Source organism: Octodon degus, unplaced genomic scaffold (assembly GCF_000260255.1).
Source record: "Octodon degus isolate 3935 unplaced genomic scaffold, OctDeg1.0 scaffold00056, whole genome shotgun sequence".
Classification (NCBI taxonomy): domain Eukaryota; kingdom Metazoa; phylum Chordata; class Mammalia; order Rodentia; family Octodontidae; genus Octodon; species Octodon degus.
Window position 1 is genome coordinate 11,807,922 of NW_004524632.1, and position 9,895 is coordinate 11,817,816.

The 9,895-nt window shown below is 61.9% G+C and overlaps 1 protein-coding gene across 9 annotated transcripts in view; it reads right to left on the bottom strand.

The window, feature by feature from the left end:
- Hdac5 (histone deacetylase 5) overlaps positions 1-9,895 on the bottom strand; it is a 25,293-nt gene that overhangs the window by 2,160 nt on the left and 13,238 nt on the right. For 5 of the 9 annotated variants that reach the window (XM_004633817.2, XM_023718238.1, XM_004633816.2 and 2 more), the window contains 17 exons: positions 6,077-6,330; positions 5,839-5,983; positions 5,657-5,771; positions 5,366-5,496; positions 5,110-5,256; positions 4,912-5,024; positions 4,686-4,817; positions 4,375-4,597; positions 3,199-3,401; positions 2,743-3,015; positions 2,263-2,428; positions 1,959-2,092; positions 1,694-1,814; positions 1,543-1,592; positions 1,350-1,457; positions 1,038-1,093; positions 853-940 (listed from right to left, as the gene is read on the bottom strand). In XM_004633817.2, the coding sequence (XP_004633874.1) occupies positions 853-940; positions 1,038-1,093; positions 1,350-1,457; positions 1,543-1,592; positions 1,694-1,814; positions 1,959-2,092; positions 2,263-2,428; positions 2,743-3,015; positions 3,199-3,401; positions 4,375-4,597; positions 4,686-4,817; positions 4,912-5,024; positions 5,110-5,256; positions 5,366-5,496; positions 5,657-5,771; positions 5,839-5,983; positions 6,077-6,330 (2,459 nt within the window). The remainder of the gene's footprint in view (positions 1-852; positions 941-1,037; positions 1,094-1,349; positions 1,458-1,542; positions 1,593-1,693; positions 1,815-1,958; positions 2,093-2,262; positions 2,429-2,742; positions 3,016-3,198; positions 3,402-4,374; positions 4,598-4,685; positions 4,818-4,911; positions 5,025-5,109; positions 5,257-5,365; positions 5,497-5,656; positions 5,772-5,838; positions 5,984-6,076; positions 6,331-9,895) is intronic. The other 4 variants (XM_004633819.2, XM_023718241.1, XM_004633818.2 and 1 more) reach the window with 1 other exon arrangement.

Consider the following 9,895-nt stretch of genomic DNA (forward strand, 5'->3'; position numbering starts at 1 on the left):
CTGGCATGTGGTGCTGGAGGATCGAACCGCGGTCCCTGTGCTTTGCCAAGCTTGTTCCAAGTAGGTGCTTTAGACCACTGAGCCATCTCTCCAGCCCCTACATTTTTACTGTTTCTAATTTTAATTTTTTGCTTTTTGAGACAGTCTTGCTATGCAGTTCAGGCTGGCCTTGAGCTCACTATAGCGGAACCGGGGATTGAACTCAAGCCCTTGCACTTGCCAGGGAAGCGCTTATTCCACTGAGCCATCTCCTCAGCCCCCCACCAGGCTGGTCTTGAACTCACAGGGATCCTCCTGCCTCAGTCTCCCAAGTGCTGGGATTACAGGTGTATGCCACCATACCCAGCTTATTATTTCAAACAGGGTCTCAGTAAGTAGACCAGGCTGACCTTGTCAAACTCATTGCAATCCTCCTGCCTCAGCCTCCCCAGCAGCTACGATTACAGACACATGACACCATGCATGTGCCCCATTTTAAATAAACGAGGCTCCAAAGATTTTGCTGGTGTCTAGGATCATTCCCAGTGAGGTCCCCAGGCCCAGTGAGTGGGAGCGGGAAGCAGAGTCCCCAGCGCCATAAGCTCCCAGGCACGCCCAACAGGGCCCTCACTCACAGAAACCCTCGCTCCCACCACTGGGGCAGGCCCGGCAGGCTCCTGACCAGTGTCAGCCCCGGGCTGGAGGCTGGAGGAGAAAGGTGGCTCCTAGAAGCAGTGGCGGCACTATCTTTATGTTCAGGCTGCACACCCTCGGCTTGGGGCTGCTGGGGAGGGCAGTGGACAACAGTGGTGGCACCTGCCCCTTGCAACCTGAGGACAGGCCGGCAACCCAGCAGGACGGACCCACACTTACCCAGTCCACAATGAGGACCCTGCCCACGCTCAGCTTCTGCTGCAGCAGTTTGGCTGCAATGGCCACAGAGTTGAAAAAGCAGAATCCCCTGTGGAGGGAGAAGGGTGGAGTCAGCATCAGGAGGGAGGGGACGGAAGGGACACAGCCGCTGCCACCTGGCCAGGACGGGCACGGACTGCACTCACATGGCAGTAGACTCCTCGGCGTGGTGTCCTGGGGGCCGGATGATGGCAAAGCCATTCTGAAAAGGCACAAGCAGAGGGATGAAGTCCAGATGCAGGACAGCAAGGTGGTGGGGAGCGGTGGGGAGGGAACATGTGGGAGTCAGGGCAGTGCTGAGTCCCTACTCCAAGCCCGCTGCCAGGGTGCTCAGCCTGCTCCCTGGGTGGGCCCCCTCTGTCCTTCACCCCTGCCTGGCCCCCAAGAGCTGAGGTCAGAAGACAGAGCATGGAGAGGGGAAACCAGAGCTACAGTCACAAGGCCATAGCTGGCCTCACCTTGAGCTCGCCCGCCGCCACCTTGAAGGCCAGCTCCAGCAGGCAGCCCACAGCCATGCGCACGGCGCTGGAGGAATGCATCTCATTCCACACAGTGTCGCTGTCCACCTGTAGTGGGACGAGGTCAGCAGACAAGCAGGGTGGGCCAGCCGTGCCCTCCCGACTCCCTTGTGGGTGGCCACAAGCCACTCACCCCGATGCCCCCACAGGGCAACACAGCATACATCTTCTGGCTGATAGGACCTAAGGGACAGGCAGAGCTGCGGCGTCTTGGCTCGGCCACGCCAGCCCATCCCCCGCCCTTCATCCCGGCTGCCCTGCACCCAGCTGGGAGCCGTCCTCACCGAGCAGCTTCTTGCTGTCCAGCTTCTGCCGGTTGAGCGGGCTGGTCCCATAGAGCAGTGTGTGTAGTTCCGAGTGCACCGTCTGGATCTCGTCCAGGGTGGCTTTGCGGCCCCGGACCCGCTGTGGTGGTGGGAGAGGCTGCGTGGGGCCTGTTATCCCTGGCCAGGTCCCCAGAGACCCACCCTGGACGCTGCTCTGTGCTGGCCAGGCCCAAGAGGGTGAATGGCAGGGCAGGCGGGGCTGGGCCGGGGCCCAGGTCCTCACCTCACACCTTCCCAACAGCCCGGTCTCCTGCAGCCTGGACCAGATGCTCTGAATGCGGCCAGCGTGCTCAGGGTGGACGTGCGTGTTCCCACACACGCACTGGTGCTTCAGCATGAAGGTGTCGTACACCACACCTGGGCACAGACCCCGTCAGCCGGCCACCACCCTCAGCCACCCACCTGCCTCCCTGGCGTATGCCATGATGTGGGCCTGCCCTGACCCCGACACACAGCAGGAGGGGAAGCCAGGCTGCCAGTGCCACCCTGACCGGTCTCGGGCAGGGGATGTGGCAATGGGCACTCACCCGTGGTGAAGAGGAGCTTGGTGGGTGGGTCTGGGGGGCTCTTCACACCCCCTGGCGCAGCAGGTGAGGACTGGGTGCGGCCCAGGGCCTGGTGGGGCACGGTGGCCAGGCTGAGGGGCGCCTGGTACACGCGCAGGGGCGGCATCTGCTGGGCATCTGCGAACAGCTGGGGAGATGGGTGAGGGTGAGGCCTGGGGGAGGCAGGCACTCCTCCCCATGGCCCGCAGCCTCCAGGCACAGGCAGGGTGTGCACGTCCCCTCAGGATGAGTGAGTCACCCGAGCAGAGAACAGCGAGGAGGAAAGCAAGCAGCGGGGGCGGCATGAATCGGCCGCTCGGCCGCTCTTCCGTGAATGGAGTGACATGGTAGCAGTGGGCGGTGTGTACGCACGGCAGACGACGAGGCACAGACAAGCATGCGCACAGGGGGCAGCGCCCCGGCCACTCCCCGCTGCGGTTCAGGGACGGGACAGCAAAGCACCTTTTTGTAGCCAGCGCCGGTCTCCTCCAGGTCAGGACTCTCCTCGGGGCTGCTGTCACCTGCCGGGTCCTGGACCTGGACGCAGCCGTCCTCCTCGTCGTCGTCCTCGTCTTCCAGGTCCTCCTGGGTGCTCTCGCTCTCCGTGGAGCTCTCCCGGGGCACAGTCTGGGCCTCCTCCCCCAGCAAGGTCTCCTGCTGCTCCGTGAGCTCCTCCTCCGTCTCCTCAGGGTGTGTGGTGGGCGGCCTAGGCAGCTCCCCAGTCTTAGTGAGGATCTGGGGACAGAAGGCAGGGCTCACGCCTGTCACCCCAGCACTGCTGAGGCTGAGACAGGACTGCCATGAGTTGGAGGCCAGTCTCAGCTCCACAGCAAGACCAGGTCTCAAAAACCAAGAAATCACAAAGCGAAAGAGCCAGCCACGCCCCCCCGCTCCACAGCCCAGGCCGTTGCCCCACACCTTGCCCAGCTGTAGCTGTTGCTGCTTGTGCTTCTCCAGAAACTGCTGCTGTGTGACAAGCTGCTGCAGCGCCTGCGGGCTCTGTGGCAGCGGCGAGGACTGCGTACGGCTCAGTGGCCGGTGCCGGGGCAACTTTCCCACGGTCCGAATGCTGGTGGCCACACGCTCGCTGGTCACCAGGGGGGACTGCCCGTGGAGTGGCACTGGGGAGGCAGAGGAAAATGAGCCTGTGAGCACCCCACACTGCACCTGTCCTGGCCCACTGGACCACACAGGAGGGAGCCCCTGAGCCACTATGTACGTGGCTAACACCAACCAGCGATCCCAGGGCTGTGAGCCACTGTCTTTCTCATATTTAATTTTTTTTTAATTTTTTATTTTTTGCAGAACTGAAGATTGAACTCAGACCCTTGCGCTTGCCAGGGAAGCGCTTATTCCACTGAGCCATCTCCCCAGCTCAAGCCACTGTCTTTCGTGACCTTGTGATGCCCCGAGGCACAGAGCCCTGGAACACTGTCTACACTGGCACGTGACCAAAGATCAGTGAAGCAAAGTAAACCTCAGTAGTAACAACTTGATCCACACTGAGGGGATGTTTCTTTTTTTTTTTTCTTTCTTATTTATTTATTTTTGGCAGAACTGGGATTGAACTCAGGCCCTTGCACTTGCCAGGGAAGCGCTTATGCTACTGAGCCATCTCCCCAGCCCCGCTGTTTCTAAATATAGCCATATATCTAGCTGTGTATTTGATTTTTCTTTTTGTGGTACTGGGATCAAACTTGGGACCTTGTGCATGCCAGGCAGGCACTTACACCGCTGAGCTGTCTCTCCAGCCCCTGATTTTGGTTCTGAGTCAGAATCTCGTAGCCTAGGCTGGCCTCCATTCTCCTGCCTCAGCCCTCTGAGTGCTGGGATGACAGGCGTGCAGCACCACCACACTTAGTCTGAATATAACTTAAAATTACACGGCATAGAACTAAACCATTTCCCTTCCCTTTTCCTTCTTTCCTTTTTTGAGGCAGTTTCACTACGTAGCCAGAACTGTCCCTGAACTCAAGGTGAGCTGCCTGCCTCAGCCTCCCAAATCCTGGGCAGTGCTACTGCACCTCTTTCTAAACTCTCACACACGGCTGTCTCCTCTAGACAGGAGCTGGCGGTGGCCCTGTGCACACTCACCCGCGATAAGGGTGCTCTGCTGCCGGGCCTGCTCCAGCAGCAGCACGTGCTGCAGCAGCGAGGCAGGCCCGTGGGTGCCAGCGTCACCCTCCAGTGCCACACCCAGTAGGCAGCCAGGGATGGAGGAGGTGCTCAGGAACTTGCCCGTCAGAGAGCCGCCTGGCTGCAGAGACTGGAGGGCCTGCCTGTCGGCCTCCTGCTGCGTCGCCAGCTTGGGAGAGGCCTGATGGGGGTGGGGGCAGGGTGAGGAGGGGTCACAGCCCCCCGCCCCACCCTGGCCCTGGGAGGGCCGCATCTGTCCCAGCACTCACGCTGAGGTGTGAGTTGGTGACGGTGACTGTGGCCTGCAGCCCTAGGGAGATGTTAGGTAGAGAGGGGGATGTGTAGAGGCTAAACTGCGTGGGTGAGCTGTCCAGAGGGGGTGCCCGGTGCTGGGGGAGCATCTGAGAAATGAGAGAAGGTGTGAGGGCAGCCAGCTGGGCACAGCCCCACCCGGAATCCTCCAAGTGGACAGAGGGCACCTGGAGCTGCAGGTACCTCCGTGGGGATGTTGGGGACAGAGCCCGTGAAGCCATTCTCGGTGATGGTGCCGTGGGAGCTGTTGGGAGAGCTGGGGCCGGAGCCGGGCGCACTGTTACACACAGACGACACTACAGGAGAAGCAGCTGTCACCCGGGCCTGCTCTGGGCCACCCGTTCCCAGGCCCTCCACGACAGGACTCATGGGCACCCTCACCCCCAGGGCTGGTGCCTGTGATCTCCACGGCTCTCTTCTTAAAGGTGCTGATGACAGTCCCATCCTTGCGGCGTAGCAGGGGGCTGCTCCTCCGTTCAGCCACCTTCTGCTTGAGCCTGGACCGCACTTTCAGGTTGGGTTCCGAGGCTGAGGGCATAGGGGACTCAGCACAACCATGGCCACATCTGCTAGACCCCAACCCCCACAGTGCCACCCTGTCTGCCACCTGCCCACTGGACACAGGGCCACCACACACCTGTCTTACGGAGGGGGAAGTCGTCTCGGCTGTCATAGGGCCCCAGGAGAGGCAGCTTGTAGGAGGGAGGTGTTCCAGGGGGGCCGCTCTGGGGAGGGGAGCTCTGGTCCAAAGAAGCGTGGTGGGCTCCCCTGGGGGGGCAGACCTGTCACCCCACGCCCAGCCCGCCAGCTGGGACAGTCAGGGTGGCCCCCTGGGGACAGGGACCAGTCCTGGGCAGCAGGGAGGAGTGGGCGTCCCTGAGGGAGACACAGGGACATTGGGCCACAGGCAGGACACCCCCCGCTTTACCAGCACTTGGGGTGCTGCGGGAGGGAATGGTTGAGGCCGCCTGGCGTGGGCTCCCTCGACTTGGACAGGAGGAATTCCTGCAGCCGCAGCTTCACCTCAGTGCTGGCAATGGCACCTGCGGGAGGAGGGGCTGAGCCGGGCGCGGGGCTCGGAGGGTCCGCTGCCCGCAGCCCCGCGCTTACTCTCTTTGCTCTTCTCCTTGTGGCGCAGGACCAGCAGCTGCTGCTCCAGCCGCTGCCGCTCCAGCTCCTCCTGCCGCTGCTGCTCTCGCCGCTGCTGCTCCAGATCTCGCTGCCGCTGGGCCGCCAGCCTCTCCTGCTGCTGCTGCTGCGGGCGGACGGGCGGGCGGGCGGGCGGGCCGGTGAGTGGGCGCTCGCCCGAGCAGGACGGACAGGGCCAGGCCCGGCCGCCCGTATTCACCTGCAGGTGCTTCTGCAGCTGCGCCTCATGCTGCCGCGTCAGGTGTGCATGCTGCTTCTGGAACTCGGCAAACAGGAGCTGCTTCTGCAGCTGCTGCTGCTGCTTCAGAGCCGCCAACTCCTGCTGCAGCTGCCGTTCCCGCAACGCGGGGTCTGCGGGGTCTGCAGGGTCCACAGCCCCGGGTGGAACACCCCGCCGCACCCCAGGGCCCATGGTACTAGGCATGGCCCCAGGCAGCGCCGGCTTCACCTCCACTGTGGGCATAAAAGAAGAGGGCTTGGTGGGTACCGGGCAGAAGACGAGGCTGTAGGATGCAGCGGGGACGTCAGGGGACATCAGGGTACTCTAAGATGCAACTGCACCCATATGAGACAAGGTGGTGCCCAGGATAGTGCCCGGACAGTGCCCAGAAATGAGATATCCAACGGGTGGGACACAGCTGGGAGAAGACTGTGGCCTCGGCAAGCACAGGGCCCAGCTCTGGCCCCAGCACCACACGAAGCTCACCTTGGCACCAGGGAGGAGGCTGAGGCGGGGGATGGCTGCAAGGTCAAGCCCAGACTGGGCTACACAGACCCTATAGTAAAACAGGCAGAGGAAGAGAAGAAGGGCACCAGCACGGTCACAGCAGCACGCACCATGTGCACTGGGTACAGGGCAGTCGGAACAGAGCACCCCCAACCCTGAACAGACTTAACGTGTTTTACTGCCTCTTTTATGGACAAAGAAAATGTGGCTGAGAGGGCTCAACCAGAGCCAGTAGAAGACTGAAGAACCTGTAGACCTTGTACCCACCCCTGGCAAGGCAGTACACGCCTGTAACCGTAGCACTCAGGAGGCTGAGACAGGAGGATTGCCATGGGCTACAAAGTGAGACCCTGCCTTAAAAACAAAACAGACAAAAACCAAAGAAACGTGCAGTTTTGCTCTCCTGTGCCTTCTCCTGATCTCCCAACACCACACCTGCCAAAGCCTACACCAGCAGAGAAACTGAGGCACAGGTGCAACTCCACGGCTGTGGGGGAAGCACTGGAGGTGCCAGGTGAATCCTGTCCTGCAATGCTTTCTGCAGGCCCCGCCCACTGCAGCTCCGTTGGGGGATGAAATGGGGGAAGGGGTGCAGGGCCCAGAGTGCGGACGCTGAGGAGGCTGGGAGCTGGCGGCTTCCTCTGCTGGATTATCTCCTTTCAACAGTTTTATTGTAATTACACTGAACACATCACTATATATAGAGTGAGCCAAGCAGCAGCTGTGCGGGAGGAGGGAACAGGAAGGAGAGGGAATGGGACAGGAAGCAGGGCGAGGAGGTGGCCCTCAGCCCCATCCCCAGGCAGAGAGGTTCCGTGACCTGAGCCCCACACCGCAAACAGCAGGCTGAGGGTCCTGAGCTTGCCGGATGGGGTTCCCTCCATCTGAGCAGTGTCCCCCGTCACCTAATGTCACCTGCACCAGGGCCCTGCAGTTGCTAGGGAAACCAGTCAAACACCATGCTAGCAGGGAGCCCCAAGCTCAGGGAAGGCAGGCAGGAAGGGGCCTGGGAGGAGGAAGTAAGCAGGCAGGACTGGCTCATCGGGTTTCTTTTCCACTTTTCCCCAAAGCCAGACCCCACCTTGCTTGCACAGCCTAGGGAGCCCACAGAGGCAGGAAGGACTCCAATGCCAGGCAACCTGTGCAGGGCAAAGGACCCACGTACAAGATGGCTGTGGGGGACAGGCCTCTCCTCACCTGGCAACCTATGGCAGGCCAGGAAGAGCTGGGGGGAGGGTCACCCAGGCGGGGAATGACCACAGGTGGCCACAGACCCACAGGCCAGATAGCTGGAGTACAGTGAAGCCTGAGTAGAGTTTCCCTGGCCCTACCACCCGCTCCCTGTCTGGCCAGGCACACTCCTCAGTGGTTTCCCGTCAGCCACCAGGCCAAAGCCACCTCTGCAGAAGTGGCTAGGTGGAGCCAGGAGGGCGGAGTCATGTGAGCATGCAGGAGGACACACTCACTCCCAGCACACGGCCCACCCTGGCTGGGCCTTCCGGAAGCAGCCTCGTCCAGGATGAAACACAGGTGGCGTCCAGCCAGGAGCTGGCCAGGGCTGTGGCTAGGCAAGACTGGCCTGGCCCTGGCCCTCTGCTCCCTCAGCCGGGTAAGGATGGCAGTACCCTGCGGCCTCCACAGTATGTCCAGGGTGCAGGACGTGGAAGCCAGCCCCTCGCACAGCACTGACCCACATGGACGGGAAGCACAGTCAGCAGAACAGGCTTCCCTTGCAAAGGGGGCTTCAGATGCAGGTTCCCCACAGCACCCCTCCCCTGGCTTCCAGGGCCCAGGCTTCGGAGGTTCCCACAGCACCGTGGGCAGCAGGAGGATGTGGTACAGCTGTGCCATAGACAGCCAGGAGCCCAGGCCATGGAGGAATTTATCTGCAGCAGCTGCAAGTGTGCCAGGGCTCTGGCGGGCACTATCCCGCACCGCCCAGCCTGGAAGGAGCCACAGCTACGTAGCTTACCCTACGGTGGCGGCCGCCAGCCCTGGAGTCTCCAGAAGGCTTCCTATTATGCACAAAAACCTCAGCCTGGCTGCTGGGCACACCCTGGAGGACTGGTGCCCTTGATCACCTGGCACAAACACAGCAGGTGGCAGCAACTGCCATCAAATCTAGCACCTGCAAGGGAAGAGGTGCAGCGGCAGGCACCTCTCAGGCCACCTGGGCAAGATGGAAAAGCTCAGGAGTGGAGGGTGGGCAGAAGGGTGCTGCTCCCACCAGGGCATGCTGGGCGCTATCCAACAAAACACCCTCTAGAAGCCTAGGAAGAGAGTCACCAGCAGGACAAGGCTGTTCCCTCACCCCCTGCCCAAGGCCCAGAAGCCAGCCGCCACAGCCCGCCTGTAGAGGCCTGATCCTGCCACCTGTGGTCCTGGCATTGACCCCATCTCGGCAGTGGGGTGCCCAGAACCAAACATCTCCATCCCCAGTGTGGCCCACAGCATGGAGCTCAGGCTTCCCCGCTTCAGAGCCTCAGCAGCCTAGGAGCTCTGAGATCAACTCCCTGGGCAGCACCACTGGAGGTAGCCCAGGCTGTGGCTGGCAGCACACCAGCCAAAACACGGCGCCCAGGGGCTGGCCTCTAGGGGCAGCACCTTTGCACATCAACACCCGGAGGGCAAAGCAAATCTCACTCCTGCCTTGGGCACACCATGCCTGGGCCCTGTTCCACAGTCCAAGTCTAGCAGAGATGGAGCCCAGGTGTCCCTGGACAACCTGGGGTGGGGTGGTCCTATGTGCAACTCTGCCTGGCACAGAGCCACCGACCTCCGAGGGCCGAGGGAGGAGGGCACGCAGCGGAGGGGAGCATCACAGTGCTGTGCCATCTGCACAGGGCAGTGGGGGCTCAGAGAGGCCCTAACTGGAAAGGACAGCTTGGCAGGAACTTTGTGGACACTGGCTCTGTACTGTGACACATGAGAACACCCAGTGCTTTGTAGACTTGGGACTCAGCAAGAGCAGAATGGGGCCAGTGTCCCATGCCATCAGCCTGGGCCCCTGCTGCTGTCTATGGGACACCCCCCTCCCTAGAGCCCTGGGCGAGTGTCCCACGTCATCAGCCTGGGACTCTGCTGCTGTCCACGGGACCCCCCCCCCCAGAGCCCTGGGCCAGCGTCCCACCCCATCAGCCTGGGCCCCTGCTGCTGTCCACGAGACCCCCCAGAGCCCTGGGCCAGCGTCCCACCCCACCAGCCTGGGCCCACTACTGCTGTCTACAGGACCCCCCAGAGCCCTGGGCCAGCGTCCCACCACACCAGCCTGGGCCCACTACTGCTGTCTAC